The sequence below is a fragment of the Periplaneta americana genome, chromosome 15 (genome assembly GCF_040183065.1).
Source record: "Periplaneta americana isolate PAMFEO1 chromosome 15, P.americana_PAMFEO1_priV1, whole genome shotgun sequence".
NCBI classification, from domain to species: Eukaryota; Metazoa; Arthropoda; class Insecta; order Blattodea; family Blattidae; genus Periplaneta; species Periplaneta americana.
Window position 1 is genome coordinate 54,476,626 of NC_091131.1, and position 19,428 is coordinate 54,496,053.

At 37.1% G+C, this 19,428-nt stretch overlaps 1 protein-coding gene across 2 annotated transcripts in view; it reads left to right on the plus strand.

Moving 5' to 3' along the window:
- The window catches only part of Pxd (Peroxidase), an 86,338-nt gene that overhangs the window by 60,671 nt on the left and 6,239 nt on the right, over positions 1-19,428 (plus strand). The window contains exons 2-10 of one of the 2 annotated variants that reach the window (XM_069847272.1): positions 1,902-2,013; positions 4,208-4,331; positions 7,004-7,176; positions 9,389-9,565; positions 9,669-9,868; positions 12,947-13,142; positions 15,434-15,631; positions 17,669-17,816; positions 18,580-18,736. In XM_069847272.1, coding sequence (XP_069703373.1) covers positions 1,917-2,013; positions 4,208-4,331; positions 7,004-7,176; positions 9,389-9,565; positions 9,669-9,868; positions 12,947-13,142; positions 15,434-15,631; positions 17,669-17,816; positions 18,580-18,736 — 1,470 coding nt within the window. In that variant the 5' untranslated portion in view covers positions 1,902-1,916. Of the gene's footprint in view, positions 1-1,901; positions 2,014-4,207; positions 4,332-7,000; positions 7,177-9,388; positions 9,566-9,668; positions 9,869-12,946; positions 13,143-15,433; positions 15,632-17,668; positions 17,817-18,579; positions 18,737-19,428 lie in introns of both variants that reach the window. The other variant, XM_069847273.1, reaches the window with a different exon arrangement.

Below are 19,428 nucleotides of genomic sequence, written 5' to 3' on the forward strand. Positions count from 1 at the left end.
GTATTTATGCATGGCATATCTACAATATGATTCAAGATCACTTCTCTTCCTTTCATAGATTGTGTGATAAAATATAAATTAATTTTAAAAAATGGTCAAATATCAGTATTCTTACACAAAACAAAAAATATTATTTATTAAGGAATGTAGTTGAAAGAGCATGATATTGTAAACATGAGTTTCAGCAATAAAATAAAAGAGAAAGAATATGAAAAAGTTAACAAGTTTATGAGTTATGAGGGAAACGCTTCATCACTTCACAGTGAACTGCCACCATTTTGAATTTGGAAAAAAAAAATAATTTTTTTAAATAATAAAAATAATTTTTTCATATAGCAGAAGGACAGTGTTTTACACATACCAATTTTCATTATTGTACAATATACAGTAATGGAGAAAAAAAATGTTCAATATGTCCAAAAATTTTACTGCTGTAAGCTGTACCTAACCCCTTAATATTCAAGCACTTCTGCGAATATTCTTAATGTCTAAATCATGCCTATTTCTCTCCCTCGAAAGTCAATATAGGCTGTTACTAAATTATTTCAAAAACATATCACGTATACTTTAGCGTATTCTATATGAACAAATTATACTCATGGAAAGATAATAAATTACCATCGTTATCATTATGAATAGGTCGTCCAGAATCTCATCTGACATATGGCCGATATTGCAGTGCAAATAAACTCAATCATAACCCATTCACTTAGCCTAAGTATTGTGTTCATTTCTTTCATAAGATATTGTATCTTTCACTGTTTTTTATACTTTTAATTTTCTTTCATACATTTTTACAAATTTATGTGAAAGTAAAACGTAGAGCCTATGCTGGCAGATGTTCCTGAATGACAGTAACGATATAAATAAAGAAAGATGACGGCGACCAGGAGATATAGAGTAAGTGAAGATTTTCATATGACGAAAAAAAAAAAAAAGATCACTATGGATAGGACAAATTCTTTCACCCTCATAGATGTGGGCGGAAAGAGCTAGAAGCGACAGTTGTATTTGTGAAGTGCCAGGCCCGAGTGACACGAAAATGTGAAAGCATTCACATAGCAGTATTTGCATTATCGGTTCGAATCCCGTGGCGATACGTTCAGGAGTGATATCTCTTCTTGGCTCACAGGAGTGATATCTCTTCTTGGATCAGAAGATCATTGCAGCTTTTCTATTAGCGTTTTTTAGACCGCAAGATTCAATTATTTGCATATTCTTAGAACGCCGGTGCTTCGATTTTTTACACTGGTAACACGGATGTAATTGCTAACGTAAAGGGTACGAAAATGTATTATGGTCTGTAGAATATCAAACATAGGACTACTGGGAAGAGTCGGCCGTTTTTGTCAAAGATTTCGGAAATACTTCGGCGTACCATTACACAAACAGCTAAATTATCGGTCCACCACACTGGAAATTCTAGTTTAAATCTCGACGTTCCCAAGTCGAATTTATGCTGGAAAAAGAGGTTCTCTTTTAACAATTCTTCCATATTTATATGCAGAGAGCAACTGGAAACTAATGGACTGTATAAACTTTTTAACCAATGAATTCTTTAGAATCATACGTTGAACATTCCGCAGAGCAAGCAAAGGGAAACACGGAAATTCTCTAAGCTGGCCAGCTCCTGACTCTTTATGCGTAGTTTGTGATAATATTGATAGTGACAATGATGATGAAAGCCTTCAGGCTGTAAACTTAGAGAATGGAACCCAAATTCAAACGTTCAGGCCACTCGGACTTAACGGCATAGTAATGCACTTATAGGTCTACAGTTGTAAAATCAGTGTGAAAAACATGTTAATCTATCTCCGTTACAGTAAAGAACTGATATATGCATAACCTATTACAACTTTACAAGCTGTTCTCTTTACCGTAAATTTTTTCCTCTGATTCAGGTTGAGCACGAAGATATGCTACCTCTCCTGCTGAGGGCGGGTTTCGTCCTGCTTTGTTTGTCGTTTGGAGTTCGAGCCGAAGAAGACGAGTATGGCTTTCACATACCCTCAGGTGAGGACGCTAAACTTTCAAGGTCATACATACATACATACATACATACATACATACATACATACATACATACATACATACATACATACATACATACATACATACGTACGTACGTACGTACGTACATATGACTGTATACAATTTTTATACGAAACATTTGGATATAAAACCCTTACTATTTCAATTCAAAGCAAAGAGGTTATTGTAGTCCACATGTGCTGAATTTCTAAAATCTGATTAGTATAGTTTTACTAGTCAGCGATATATGCAATGGAGGGGGAAAGGAACTGGCCACCCTACCCCATTATCTCCTGGCTTAGTTGTCTCATGGGTAATACCTTATTGGTGTAATTTCTGAGATTCAAATCCGTCTTCGGAATTTGACTAAACAGTATCATGAGAAGTAGCGACCTGGAAATACGATATTATTAAGAAAACTGTACCAAGTTGTAAACTTATAGACTCTTAACACTTTTAGATTACAGGAGTAGGGTTTCTTACTAATATCAGTTGCAGGTTGTATGTGAACCTCTCAGTGTAACAACGCAAACCATTTCATTTGTGATCCCAGATTAGAATCTCCGTACTTCCAATTTACTCATATGTTTACTATATTGTTGTTTAGTCAACTGTCCGAAGACAGGTTTGAACCTCATAAGTAACACCAGTAAGGCATCACTCATGAGGCAAATAGACCAGGAGATAATAGGGTAGGGTGGCCAGTTCCTTTCCCCCTCCAATGCATACATCGCCAATTAGCTACATATTCCACTAGTCAGACTTCAGATGCATACAAACAATTGTTCTTCCTCTGACACATATCGTCCAGTGAGATGTAGGCCTACTGCTTGATAATAGATATACATATCATCCAGAACCTCAATCAGAGGTATTTACTATATTCTTCTGTTCAATACGTTCATAACACCATTATATTCTCTTATATATGTCAAACTATAAATTTTAATAAATAATGATAAAATCGGTAGGTACATTTAAATATTTTAAATATATAATTTGAATAGCAAAATTGTCCTGCGTTGTACACAATTCTATGAATTAAATTAATATAACTTGTAGCCTAACTTGAGAAAAGCCACTGGCGTAGCTCAGTCGGCTAATACGCTTACCTGCCGATCTGGAGTTGCGCTCTGACGTGGGTTTGAAACCCGTATGGGCTGATTATCTGGTTGGATTTTTCCGAGGTTTTCCCAACCACAAGGCGAATGTCAGGTAATATAAGGCGAATTCTCGCCAAATACGATCTCGCTATCATCAATGTCATCGACGCTAAACAACCTAGTAGTTAATACAGCGTCTTTAAAATAATAATAAAATAAAAGAAAAACTTCTGACAATTTTTAATGTATATATATATTTATGATTTTTAAGTACCGGTAGTATGTGTCCACGCAAATAGAAAAATATTGCAGAAATTTTTCTACTATTACTTATTTTCAAAAGATTAATTTTACTTCAAAATACATTGCCATTTCTCAGCTGATGAATTTATGTCCCTTTCAAAGGAATAGATCTGAATTAAACACTGCAAGGATAAAAATTTGAATTGACTTTTTTTCGCTTGTATACAGTATGTTCAACTTTAAAAAAAGGAATAGAAGTTAAATATTAGCTAATAATCTAGTTCATTTGTTCCCTCTTCTTGAAAATTCTACGAAATTGATTCATCTTTGTTGTACAGCGGTGGTATAGTCAAGATTCGGATTATGTTATTTATCTTATAGCCTATTATGTTTTTTCCTTGTGTCACTGTATGATAAATTCTTGCACACATGTTAGCTTTTGGTCAGGGAACTCATGGTTCCGTATCAACAGTAACATCAACATTTTCTCTAGTTTTAATTACTCGTACGAGGATCTTCTGAGCAAAACATTTTTACATTACCCGATACCTAACGACTGCGCGTATCTTTATAAGTGTTTCCAGCAATGTTTTCAACGTGAAATTTCAACTGCGCGGTAACAATTTAGTTCGTGCATAACATCACTTCATGCGCGGGGAAACATTTATTAAAATGTGCGTTCCCAGTGAAGAGCGGGCGAAAGCTATGGTCTAACTAATTACATTCATTGTAAACTTTTTTTTGAGTCATGATAATCCAATAAAAATGTAATTAACCAACGTCAATCGCGAGCTGAATAGTTCCCATTTAACAGTGTTGTTATGTTTCAGGTTACTCTAATGTAGGGCATTACTCAGCCCAGCCTAGCAGCGACAGCTTCTTCGGATCAGACTACAGCATCTTCGGCGGTGGCTCTTCAGCCTTCCCCTCATTCTCAGGCGGTAGCTACTTCAGGTAATTCCCATCATCACTTATTAATGCGCATTAGTCGTCTCTTCCGTTCTTGCTTGATTCATTACTATCATTATTTTGGATCACAAATTCTGTATAGTTCTGCATTGGCATAATATACAAACACTACATATTAACTAGTAATTACAAAGATTTTCGCTATTGCTTGTCAGTAGATCCGAAATTTGAAGGGTTCAGAGCCATAGTGGGCCAAGCGTCATTTGTTAAAAACGGAAAAAACAAAGTTTAAAATTAAGTGATTACCATAATTTAACGAAACATATAGCAAGTAATATAAAGTATGCACATTAAAATTAAATTATATGTCAATCTTCATTAAACTATGGTATTCACTTAACTTTAACCCTAGCTTTCTCTGTTATTAATAAATGGCGCTTGGCCCACTATGGCTCTGAACCCTTCATTTGTGGGTTCATACTCGACGGAGATAGACAATTTTAAGGGAAATAAAAATCTTTAATACAGTATGTTTCCTTCAGAAAAGAAGTAGACCAGAGATTCCATCACTGTCAGGTTTATCGCACGTGAAAGAAAATTTACATAAGATAGAATAATCGACTATATCTTTCTTGTCTCAGTTTTCTGTTTTGACATTTTATCTCTGAGAGCCAATTTCTGAATTCAAATCATAGATATTTCTGCGAGTAAATAGCCTATGTGTATTCAAGTCTTATATATCTATGCAGAATGTCTCATAACCAGGCTTCGAGACTTCGGACCCAATAGAGCAGTTCAGTGGGAAATCCGCATAACGGCGTACTGAGTATAGTGGTAAAGCTACAGTGGGTGGGGATACTATAGAATGGATGACAACAAATACGCAAAGGAAAACGCTCTGGATTTGAAGATACTGACGAATAATTTGGTTTTCATACAAACTTTGTCTGAAACTATTACACGGTTAGAGAAGTCAGAGCAAGAGATGCCGGACGCTCTCAAATTAATTTAGAAAATGATGCAGAGAATTAATGAGACATCAAGTACACCGGTTACTGAACGTGTAAAACAGAAGTGGAAATCAATTTTATGTAAACATTGTGTAACATAAACAGCAAATTAGTGGACATAGAGTCACCCGAGAATAAAGGACTGTCTCTTAGAGACTGCAATGATGTTAGGTTTTTTCGTTTTGCTCCTATCACGTCATGCGACGTAGAGCGTAGCTTTCTATAGTACAAACTTTGGCAGATAACCGAAAAAGATTTACGTTTGAGACACTGAAAATGTATCTTGTAGTAGGTACATTGCAATTCGGTACTGTAACTGCACTTCCTAAAGACGACCAATAGGATAAATGAAAAAATTAAAATTACTACATGCTTATTTCCACCATTAACACTGTGTATAATTAAACACAAATGCTTATAAAAGACAGGAGAATAAATGCTTTTCACATTCTTTTGACATTATCATTGTGCAATGTATATTTACTTTCAGAATGTACATATGCGTGTTTCCCCATTCTACCGTACTCTACTCTAAATAGCAACGTTGTTACCTCAACACATCTCTATCTACCTGCAGCGAGTCAACAATCTATAGTGCATGCACAGTAAACTTATTGTATCGGGTCCAAAGTCTCGAAGCCTGCTCATAACCGTAGGTAGGATGTTCGTACCAAAACAGTACATTTCAGTTGAGTACAGCGAGGAGTTATAGATGTCACCGCACTTCGCTTTGCTCCCGCTCGCTACGAACGATACGCAGTTCTCATAAGCAACGCGTAGTGGCATTCTGTGGAGCTGTGTACAGTCGTGAATAGATTGAAGAATATTGTTAATTTATGTTAATAGTTTAGGGTCTGAACAAAGTGAGCTATTCTTTTATTACTGTATTATTTACGTAATGTTAATATTATGCATGATTCCAAAAAAGTAAACTCATCTGTTATTAAATAATTATGCAAATAGGAACGTGCAGGACCGTGATCCTTCGATTTATAACTTGTGTTGGGCAAATCCGTGGTTTAGGTAACATAGGGGTTTTCTCCAGGAGCTCCGGTTCCCCTGTGACATCCCAATAAATCTCCATCATCTCATCTCATCGCGCGTGTAGCGTAGACAAGCCTCCTGTGGCGCATCCTGGGCAACGACTCTGTTGGTAAATTTGTCTTCATAACTGGCTTCATATGAGTGAATGACGAAAGTCAAGTTCCCGCACAATCAAGGGAAAAAAATTGAATACACTAAATTTCGGGAGACGTCGAAATAAAGGACTGAAAAATACTAGTATTAAGGTAGTTTTAATAGTGCAGTTTCGACAGCACTATCTTACCAAGTCAGACACTGTAAAGTTTGCGGCTGCAAATCTAGCGATCTCGGTCTCGATTCTCATAAGAAAAGTAGGGAATTATCGTCAAATCAAAGGAACTGTGTGTGTGCGTGCGTGTGTGTGTGTGTTGTCTTACATTTTTCTATATATTCAGAATTCTCACAAGAGTTAGAACGTAGTGGAATAAAAGACTTAGTTCTATAAGTAGAAGTTTCACACACAAATTATCAGATTTCGTCTTTGAAGAAACGGTACATAGCTATGTCAAGCACTGAAAGAGTAGTATGGAAACATCTTACAGCAGTAGCGCTGTTAGCGAACCAGTCCATTCTTAAACAAGGCTCAATATCACTAGGTTCATGTAATGTTCTTGTTGTCAGCAGCACGTCGGCCGATTTCTCTTCGTCTCAGCCCGCTCAATGTCAGCCGCAGGTTGGTCCTTGCCAGAAGAGCAAGTACAGAACATTCGACGGATCCTGCAACAATTTGAACAACCCTACCCTAGGTGTCGCCAACACCCGCTACGGCCGTTTATTGCCTCCAAAGTATTCTGATGGTGAGTGTTAACCCATGTCTTTATTTTTGTTTTTTTTTTTCTCTCTATCTTGTTTTACTTCTTTTATTTTTATTCCAAGCTTTACTTATTTCTTTTTATCTCTCTCGTTATTTCTGTAAACTTAATTCTTTTCGCTTTCATCCTTCTTGCTTTACTTTATTTTATATTTTCCTTATCCTTTCTTTCTTCATTTCCATCTTCCTTTCAATTATTATTTCTACTATTATTTCTTTTTCTTTATTTATTTCTTATTTAATTCTTACTTTTATTCTCTTCTTTTTTATTCTCTTTTGGCGTCTATATTCGACCTACATTAGGCCTAATGAAAAAAAAAAAAAAAAAGGATCTTGCAGAACGAAAATTTGACTTCGGTTACCATGGAAATGCTTGCATACGTCTTATCCGACGAAAGAACAGTATGAATGAGTCAATTCCTATACAAAAGGGGAGTCCGCATGTATTACATAATCTACTTGGAAGAGTTTATTATAATCCATGGAGGAGGAGGTTGCAATATATCTAAAAAATGACAAGGGATTTGAAAAAGCTTTATGATTGTCTGTATCGCCAAATACAGGAATTAGGATAATGAAATTAGAAAAAAAAAAATCTGTACAATTTGCTATAAGGTTTAAATGTGTCTGGTGAACGGAATGAAATATGCAATGAATAACAGTAAATCCACTCCAATAATAATAATAATAATAATAATAATAATAATAATAATAATAATAATAATAATAATAATATATTAAAAGAGAAGGTATTATTAAAGGACAAGTAAAGAAATGTACATTATTTAAGACACCGATAATAAAATTAACACTTAATTGGATACCGTATAATAAGCACATGAGAATATCTCGCAGATATTATTATTGTTATTTATCCATCTGTATGTGATTAATGCCAAGCATGTACCATGCATCCGACTGTTTCCCGTCCATGTCAAAACATAACTGAATAATAATATGTTTAAAAATATATCACAACCCTCAAGGATTTTAATAAACTCGTCATTTAGCCATGACGACCTAGCTTAGACATCATAGGATAGCACATGACAGGCACAAACATCCAGTCCAATGGACGGAAGATAATTATCTCCCATTGCCCACATCGGGAGTCGAACAACGAACCGCTTAAGGTGGGAAGCTATCCACAGAGTCAAGGCGGTCGACATAAACTCAGAATAATAAATATGTTATTTTCTTGGCATAACATATTACCAAAATTCTTCTGATTTCTATAATGTAAGAAATGCAAATGCGTCAATCTAATAAAGTTATAGAAATAAAATATTACTTTCTTACTGTACCGTAAGAAATGGGGTAATTTTTATAAAGGAGATATGTTTCCAAAAACAACCGAAATTATGTACGGTATTTACAATAAGAAACACGCTCTTTTTTAACGAGAACATGTCGGCCTGGGTAGCGCAGTCGGTATAGCGCTGGCCTTCTGTGCTCGAGGTTGCGGGTTCGATCCCGGCTCAGGTCGATTGCATTTAAGTGTATTCGACAGGCTCATGTCAGTAGATTTTGGCATGTAAAAGAACTCCTGCGGGACAAAATTCTGGTTAAATAAACTATAATTTAATTTTAATGAGAACATTTTCTCTCTCTCTCAATTGCATAATAATTGTTATAAATTTTGCAAATAAAATTGATTATGATAGAAATTTTAAAAGCATTTGAACTATTTTGAGAAATACGTACTCATATCAAGTATACTTACGTATGCTAAAATAGAATTGCATGCTATGATTATAATATAATTAATTAAATACAACATTGCATTACGAATTTGACTGCATTTGTCGCGATAAATAAGTAGGCCTATATCCTCAAAGAAATTATTTAAATTTGAAACATAGAAGTAATTTTCACAAAAAATATCATACTTTCTCACTACGCCCAAATACCAAAGGATAAGTTAATACATATAGGAATATAACTAATAACTGAAATTTAAACTGCTTATCTTAGACTAGCCTGAAGTATTGGTGGCTCCTTCACCTTCAGCGTCAAAAGGTAGTAGAATATTTTTCACGCAACTTTAATCGCTTGACTCATCAGATAGCCTACTTCATTTCATACACAGCATTTAGACTCCACACGTTCCACAAACTAATACTAATCGTTGCCTAGCAACGCTTTTAATTGTTTAAAAAAACTGCCGATAACATACAACACTGCTTGTTTGTTCACAGGTGTACAAGCGCCTCCCATTTCAGTAACGGGACACAATCTGACGAGCGCACGCCAAATAAGCGCTGTCTTGTTTCCCGACGCAAAGGCTCCTGATCCAAAGTGGACTCTCGCCCTCATGCAGTACGGACAGATCATCACCCACGATATGAGCTTGGCCGCCGGCACCACCCAGGGCAGTGAGTATCAACGCATATAAACAGTATAACTTTGTAAAACATGTCTCTCTTTCGAAAGCCAGAATCAACTTACAAAAATTGAATACTTTTCCCCATATTACAGAGGCCCACACGACGCGATGCTGCTCATCGGACCTGACACTTGAGCTGGCCCACGACACCCGCAATTCCGCCTGCTTCCCTATTCAGATTCCAAAGCAGGACCCCGTTTACGGCAAGGCCGGTATTCAGTGTATGGAGTTCGTGCGCACCACAAATGATGTCAGCCAAGGCTGCAACTCGGGCCACTCAGCAGCAGAGCAGGTAAATCGACACGGAGTATTAGAAGGAGAGAACGAGTAGGATCTGCTATTTTTCTTGCTCATTACTTGACGTGCAGAGTATTGAGATTGTTCAAAAAATTGATTTCTGGCTTTTCACAGTAATAGAAGATTTCGATATTGCTAGTATGGGGAAATTGGTTTTGGGTATGCAGTTTGTTTATCTGATTTTCTATGTAGGGTGATTTATCCTAAACTATTCAAAAATTTTTCTTCATATTCAGTATTTGCAGGTAATTTTTTGGGGATTGGTGCAGAGGAAATAAAATAATAATTTTGGTAAAATAATATAACGGTGTAGCACGTATGGGCGAATCCAGAAATGCATATAGAGTGTTAGTTGGGAGACCGGAGGGAAAAAGACCTTTGGGAAGGCCGAGACGTAGATGGGAGGATAATATTAAAATGGATTTGAGAAAGGTGGGATATGATGATAGAGACTGGATTAATCTTGCAAAGGATAGGGACCAATGACGGGCTTATGTGAGGGCGGCAATGAATCTGGGGGTTCCTTAAAAGTAATTTGTAAGTAAGTAAAGTAATATAACGGGAATTTATTTTAAACTAAAAGCAAACAATTGCTACTTACTCGCTTAAAGTATCATCAGACGATTTTCTTCATTATTTTTTTTTATTGGATAGGATAAAATAACAAACGAGACAGAAAAGCTATTATTACAAGCAGTGTGAAGAGTGATACCAGATAGAGTTGATTCAGGTTGATTATCGCCATGTTAGTATGAAATGGTTTAATTTTTAAGAAGCTTATAATTTTATTTTTATAAATGAAAATATTAATTGCGAATAATTAAAAAAAAAACTCACCAAATCATATAACCAAACCCCAGAAGAGTATATCGAGGACATCATACCAGACAAAACTGTAAGTGTACATTAGAGCCATGTAAATGTAGAATAATTTCTTCTAGCCTTGTCTGCACAACAGGGTACTTTCTTTGATTGTTCCTCATACTTAATTACTTACAAATGGCTTTTAAGGAACCCGCAGGTTCATTGCCGCCCTCACATAAGCCCGCCATCGGTCCCTATCCTGTGCAAGATTAATCCACTCTCTATCATCATATCCCACCTCCCTCAAATCCATTTTAATATTATCCTCCCATCTACATCTCGGCCTCCCCAAAGGTCTTTTTCCCTCCGGCCTCCCAGCTAACACTATATGCAATACTAGATTCGCCCATACGTGCTACATACCCTGCCCACCTCAAACGTCTTGATTTAATGTTCCTAATTATGTCAGGTGAAGAAAACAATGCGTGCAGTTCTGTGTTCTGTAACTTTCTCCATTCTCCTGTAACTTCATCCCTTTTAGCCCCAAATATTTTTCTAAGCATCTTATTCTCAAACACCTTAATCTCTGTTCCTCTCTCAAAGTGAGAGTCCAAGTTTCACAATCATACAGAACAACAGGTAATATAACTGTTTTATGAATTCTAACTTTAAGATTTTTTGACAGCAGACTAGATGACAAAAGCTTCTCAACCGAATAATAACAGGCATTTCCCATATTTATTCTGCGTTTAATTTCCTCCCGACTGTCATTTATATTTGTTACTGCTGCTCCAAGATATTTGAATTTTTCAACCTCTTCGAAGGAGAAATCTTCCATTTTTATGTTTCCATTTCATACAATATTCTGGTCACAAGACATAATCATATAATTAGTCTTTTCGGGATTTACTTCCACAACTATCGGTTTACTTGCTTAAAGTAAAATTATCGTATTTTCCCTAATCGTTTGTGAATTTTCTCCTAACATAATTTTAAAAAAACTCACCAAATCATATAACCAAACCCCAGAAGAATATATCGAAGGCATCATACCAGACAGAACTGTAAGTTTACATTAGAGTCATTTAAATGTAGAATCATTTCTTCTAGCCTTGTCTACATAATAGGGTACTTTCTTTGATTTTTCCTCATGTTCACTGTAATTTTAAAACGTTTGTTGTAAAACGTAAATAGGTTCCATTAAAATATTTCGATAACGCTGCATTTGTTCATACGATCTTCTGGTATGATGCTCTCGATATAAAAACACAACTAAACAGTAGCCTACCTACCTCATGTCGTCTCAGTCCAGCAGAACGACACCGGACCAGAGTTTTTGTACCTGTCAGGAATCTCAAACAGATTTTCTAATGATGTTGGATTTAGGGGTTGATCACATCTCCTCTCCTTTCAATTGATTTCTTAAAATGTTTCCCGTCTGGTCAAAAGCTTGTAACGCTTTAAGAAACTCGTACCGGTTCGTAGTTCATTACGTAATATTTGTGTTGGAAGAAGTTCCAGATGGTCTTGAGCTGCTCGCTTCTTATTTTGTTTTGCTTATTCTTCTTCTGTTGGAGGAAGACAATGGCAGTAGGCCCTATAGTTCTTCACCCTTAAGCACTCGAAGTCGCCCGTTCCCAATGGTGATGGATCGTGCAGAACATTTCTTGTTCGAAGTCGCTTACATCTCCAATTAAATTTTCCTGCCTTTCAGATCTTGTTTTGACAGCTCCATTTAATATCAATTTCATCCCTCCCCTTCCAGATGAATGCATTTTACTTTGTAACTGAATAGGTGAATAAAACACAAACATTTTACTTCGAACTGTAATGTAATGTAAGCATTACTTAGCAACGCCAAAGTATTATTATACTTCCATGAATTCTCATGCAGAAACAATGGTTAACGGAAAAATGTATATCTTTTCGAAAAAAAATGGACATTAGGAATAACTGTTTCGGAAAAAATGATTCGAAAAAGTGCAATTCGGAGAAACGGACGTTAGGCATACGCGTAATGGTTCCGGAAAAACAGATTCGAAAAAATAAAATTGTCGGGAACGTTATTTTATTTTCAGTAGGAATATCTAAATAAATACTTGATCTTGAAAGCTATATTCTATCCAGATCATGACTTGTTCTAGTTCAATGAAAATAATACTGCCTTCGTATGGATTAAATATGTAAAATAATTTATTGTATTGTTATTAAAGATTGCTTAATATTAATATAATCTTACCGAGTTTAACTATGAAATTGTTTGTCGCAGTTAACGGCTGTAACACATTATTTGGATTCTTCCAACGTTTTCGGATCCAGCCAGCAGGTCGCAGACTCAATCCGAGAGTTCCAAGGCGGACGTTTACGTGTGGACCTCAAACATGGACGTCCTTTCCCACCGTCCAGCAACAACAAATCAACCGTGTGCGACAACCTCTCGCCTTATGAGGCTTGCTACGTGGCAGGTGAGTACTGTGCGTGTTTTGTGTTTAGCTTACATCTTGTATCGCGATGACTGATGACTACATGGTTTATACAGAGTGTTTCCGGGCTGGTGTTACAAACTTTCAGGGATGATGGGGAAGGGCACATGTATCAATTTGAGATAAGGAATCATGGTCCGGAAATGACTGAGTCGAAAGTTATAAACAAAAATAGTTGTGTGGAAATGGAATTGTGATTTCGCACCATGTACCCTCCTTCCCTTAACCTTTGGAACAGTCGTGGAAAGATAGTATGGGCCGGATGTCTCCTACGTGGGTACTTGCTCCGATACAATCGGTGAGTTTGTCTACTGTTCTCATTGGCTCATCCGTATTCGAAAATCAGGTCTGCATATTTCACTCTCGTGTACTCCTCCATTTCACTAGGACTGATCGACTGGACACTGCAACTTGTACACATACACTGCTGTCTACAGACGTGCATATAAGGACCGACCATGTCCGTTACCGGTACATATTACGCTATCTGCATTGTTTTAGTGTAGTTTCCTGTCCCCACCCCTCAGACAGCGCACTGAACGGAATACTGTAGGTAGACATCGTAAACAACGTCAGATGAATACAGTATGTGTAAGATGTACAGATAAATACATATAAATAAAGTGTACAGAGGAATAAAATTATTTCATTTCGACACAACTATTTTTATAGAATAACTCTTCTCGGGTTCTCAGCCAGGTGAGTTGGAGATTAGCTTCCAAGGGCTAGCTCTGCCATCTTCTTCAGGGACGAAGTGATGTGGGACCACGTCTAGCCGGTATATATGCAAAAGTAGGGCTTCCCGCTGCGGGCCAATCAGGAGCTAGTTCCTAGTCCCGACCGCCAGGCGCATTCTGGTTGGTGGACACGGCAGGCAATCAGGAGCTACTTGCTGGTCCCGACTGTCTGCCGTGTGCTGGTGGTCTAAGCGTATTGATGGCAGGTTTCCATGCCGTACGCAGCTGTAGACCCCCGTCTCTGTTGAAATTATTGCATCTAGCTGGATTTCGATGGCTTCCTTGATAACTAAGTCCCAGTAACCTGATGTCTTGTCCAAGATGGTGGTGGCGCCGAAATCTATCTTGTGACCAGTTTCTAGGCTGTGTTGGGCTACTGCAGACTTATCAGGATAATATAGTCTTATGCTGCATTGATGTTCCTTGCAGCGTTCCATAATAGTTCGTCCCGTCTGCTCCTGAGTGGCCCGTAGCGGGAAGCCCTACTTTTGCATATATACCGGCTAGACGTGGTCCCACATCACTTCGTCCCTGAAGAAGATGGCAGAGCTAGCCGTCAAAAGCTTGGAAGCTAATCTCCAACTCACCTGGCTGAGAACCCGAGAAGAGTTATTCTATATCAAACGCCGGGAAAGCCTCAAGTCATACACAACTATTTTTGCTTGTAACTTTCAACTTAATCATTTCCGGACCAGGGTTCCTTATCTCAAATTGATGCATGTGCCCTTCCCCATCATCCCTGAAAGTTTGTATCACTAGAATAATAAAACTGAATTAAATATTCCAGTTAAGGAAATATGTAGAACAAGTAAAAGCTGCTAACTTATTACTTTAGCGGTTAAACTCCGTTTACATTTCTAATTAAAAAAATTAATGCAAAACCACCACTTCTATATTCAACATTAAAACCTGAAACCAATTGAGGGGCTTAGAACAAAAAGCAGGTAAGTGACAGAAACCTAGTTTTGAGGAAATTACAGTTAAAGTTCTACATGCAATAGAATATTATACACTAGTTTGGTGAAATGATGCCCATATAGCAGCACTGCACAGTGTGATCACTTACCTGATTTTATCCCGAAGAAACATCCTTTTGGGCTATCACAACACGCACTTACCTCATTTTTTAATAATGTCACTTACCTGCTTTTTATTCTAAGCCCCTCAATTCCGACTCAAAAATTAAATTCAACAAAAATAATAAGAAACAGTTTATTCCTCGTCCAACACCCGGAAACACTCTGTATAAATCTCAACTGAACAGTTGAGGCATTGGAGCTTTACCTTCTTTAACAATAACAAAATAGTCTTGTTACTATGCTTCTTGGAAATTAAAAGAAACCTACAATTTATCCGTCATATTCCACCCCTTTACACACCCCTGATTAGAACGATTTGGTGCCGAGTTCAACCTCTGCTTATTGTATGAACATGCAGACAGGTAGAATATTTATGGAGGGAGAAATGGAGGGGTGGTGTATACAGTGTCCGCACGGAAACATATTGCTAATGTATGAATTTTTGTTTCTAACGCAGGCGATGTTCGTGTGAACCAAAACCCTCAGCTGACAGTATTCCAGATCCTACAGCTCAGAGAACACAACCGCGTGGCCGGCGCGCTGGCCCAACTGAACCCCCACTGGGACGACGAGCGCCTGTACCAGGAAGCTCGACGAATCGTCATCGCCGAGCACCAGGCCGTCACCTATAACGAGTGGCTGCCCATCATCCTAGGTACCAACTTTTTTTTTTTATTTTTAGCCAACAGAGGAAAGACCCTGCAGGACACAAAAAGATTAACATAATATAGGCTAAAATACAGGAAATGGATTACGACTGGCTGAGAAAACCCAACGCCTAAAAGAAGAAGATAGAGTAAAATACAATAAATGGATCACGTCCAAAAGGGAAAGAAGAAGAAGAAGAAGAAGAAGAAGAATTAGATATTGAAAAATAACTGTGAAAGGTGATCGCCTATATAATGATGACGACAGCATGATTTTGGATAGAAGAGAAAATATGATAATTAAGAATATACTTAATTAAAGATAGAAATAAGGAATAATGGAAAATAAATAAATAACTCTGATAAAGAAGGAGAAAAAGCGGGGAGCGTTTGAAAGAGATGCAGACAGGAAGAATGGAATACAGAAACGGAAGAATGGAATAAATAAAACCAATAAATAGAAGAATGTCAAATACAAAACAATAAAAATAGAATATTATATCACTAAAATAGTTGCCCTCGGTAGCGTAGTTAGTATAGCGCTGGTCTTCTATGCTCGAGGTTGCGGGTTCGATCCCGGCCGACAGGCTCATGTCAGTAGATTTACTGGCATGTGAAAGAACTCCTGCGGGATAAAATTCCGACACACCAGCGACGCTGATATAACCAATGCAGTTGCGAGCGTCGTTAAAGAAACCATAATTTAAAATTTTCACTAAAATAGAAAACATTAAAGAAAATTGTTAACATATTACTTACATTTTCTCTTTTCGCGTGGTAAGTACGAGTACGATCTGCAACTGACCACAAAATAAAAATTTCCGTGATTTCAACACGTTCGATTACTTGTTATTAAATAAATTTCCTTCTTACTTATACAGGTCAATATTAAGTGATGTAAGATAAAATTACAATTGCATCTCAGATACGTATATTATGAAACTACACATACAGTATTATAAAATGTCTCACAGTACAATTATTTATAACTTTACTTGTTATAAATGTATATTCCAATACAGCCCAGTTCGTAGCTATTCAGAAACAAGAAGAGCTGAGTGACTGAACTTCAAGCAACAAAAAATTACCAGAGATTATCTTTGAAATGAACAATCGGCTTTCATACCTATCACGATTCTTGTGACAAAAGGAATATAGGAAACAATTTGCACATACAAGAAAAATGAATTTAAACTAACCAAACACGTCTGGATATTACGTCACACACGTAGTCTGCTTTCACCTGATATGAGTGGTTTTTTTTCCTACGCTTTTGACAAGATTTAAAGTGGCCAAAAGGAGTCGCATGTTCTCTTTTGCCTAAACACTCTCACTGTTGATCCAGCTTCCCAACTGTCGGTACTCACCTCTACAGAAACGTCGAGTTTTAAAAATGTATGTATTGTACATGATACATCAGGCTCTTGATCTAGTTGTTAGGGGCATTGGCTCCTAACCATGAGATTTCGGGTTCAATTCCGGACTCTGTTAAGTGATTTTTCCTTGGTTATAAATCGTTCCTTGGTATGTATGGTAGGTCTGGGTGTTGTATTCTTCTTAGGTTTATTATTTTTAGTAGGTTATTTTACGATACTTTATCAACAGCTTAGGTTATTTAGCGTCTGGATGAGATGAAGGTGATAATGCCGGTGAAATGAGTCCGGGGTCCAACACCGAAAGTTATCCAGCATTTGCTCATATTGGGTTGAGGGAAAACCCCGGAAAAAACCTCAACCAGGGAACTTGCCCAGACCGGGAATCGAACCCGAGCCACCTGGTTCCGCGGCTAGAAGCGCTAACCGTTACTCCACAGGTGCGGACTCTTAGGTTTAAGTGAGATTGAAATAGATATGTGTTAAGAGGGGACTGGCGCATCCTACCAAAATATCTTCTGTGAATATTCTCTTACGGGATGACCAGGCGTCGCTCACGACCCGATTCATAGTACATAACATGTTCTATGTATTCAGTATATTCTGTTATTAATTTTTTCAGTAAACCATTCATTCTAGGCCTACCTAATGCACCATGGTCTTTAATTTCAGGCCGAGAAGCAACTGCTCGCAATGGCCTGACCTTTAACACGAAGGACTTCACGTACGACTACGACGAGAAAGTGGACCCTTCGGTGCTCAACGATCATGCCACTGCCGCCTTCCGCTTCTTCCACACCAACATCGCCGGCTTCCTCAAGTACGTGTAGAATTGAGCATAATTTATTTACACTCCATTAGCGGAAATATGAACGCTATGTCATAACAAATGAACATGTCCGTCCAATCTGTTGCTACATCAGTGAGTCTTTTGTTCAGACGAATGGCCACACTAATATCATTTGTACCGAAATATTTTAATTTCCCATTATTATTAATTCTGTTACATTTATATTTGGTTAGCTTTTGAGACCCAAGACACATTAATTTAACTAATGGCACAACGGTAATTAATGTTAATTATTATCGTTCAAAAGTATACATATAAGACTACTGGCGTTGCCTACGAATAACTAAATAACCAGCGGGACTCGTGCTCTGCTGCTGCCCTCGGACATGAGTTCGAATCCCGCCTGAGCTGACTACCTGGTATTTTCCCCAAGTTTTTCCCAATTATACGGCGAAAATCAAATAATCCCACGGTATGTCCTCGAACTGTATCGCCGAATACTATTTCCTTACCAAAAATTCGATCGACGCAGGATAATCGCCTAGTTGATACAGAGTCATGAGTCAGAGAGAACTGGATAGGAACGTAATTATAATTTGACACTATATGTAATGTAATTATTAAAATCGTTCAACTATATAATTTAATTCATACATATGTAATTATTAATATATTAATACATTCATGAAAATATACTTATCACAATCACGGTTTGAAAATCAGCTTTCAAATCCAGACACTATTATGACATATTCAAGATCCTTTAACCCAATTTTTCTTTCCCTACGCGCAGGTTGTTCGGCGAGCACAGATACAGTCATGGCGCTGTGCGTCTCAGCGATCACTTCAACCGTCCACAAGTTGTGGAGGAGGGCAACAACTTTGATGACCTCGCCCGAGGCATGCATACACAACCCCAGGAAGCCAGCGACAAATTCTTTACTAAAGAGGTGCGTGTGACGTAACTATTAGAGAATTATAGCCAATGTATTTTTTTAAGAACGTAATTCAGGGTGTAAGCCTGGAAGTCATTTTTATTAATAATCCATTTATGAAAAGACCGGCCAAGCATGGGAATTATTTTGAAAGTCTTTTCACAAAAAGCCTGGTCATTCATATTAATGTAGGAAAAATAACAACTTGATATTCATAACGTAAGTGATCTCTTATCGTTGTTGCAGTTTTTGGATACGTATTACTGTATAATAATTTGCTTATGATATATCTTATATATTTTAGCGAATAATTTTGTAGAAGACTTGATAATTTTACTAACACCTCTGGGCCGAAATAAGAGTACTGAATATTTGATTTGAAATGTTCAACGTCGGTCATCTTCGACAATAGTAATTTGTTATCTTTCTCCTACTATTATTACAATTTCAGTAAAAATATGTATTATTTTAATTGCAATGAATTAAAAAAATATAATAATCGATTCTATTAGAAAGATACAATTAAATTATTTTTTTAACAGATAGACATGTACAGCCTTAGACATAAAAAAATGACCGCTCTCCTGTAGTGTGAATTTGTCAAAGTCCACTTCGGGCAGCGCCTGGTTCATACGACTAGGGAAAGGATGTTTATTTTGCATCTAATTTATTCCTTGAATATATTACCTTCGTTATAGAATTCATGA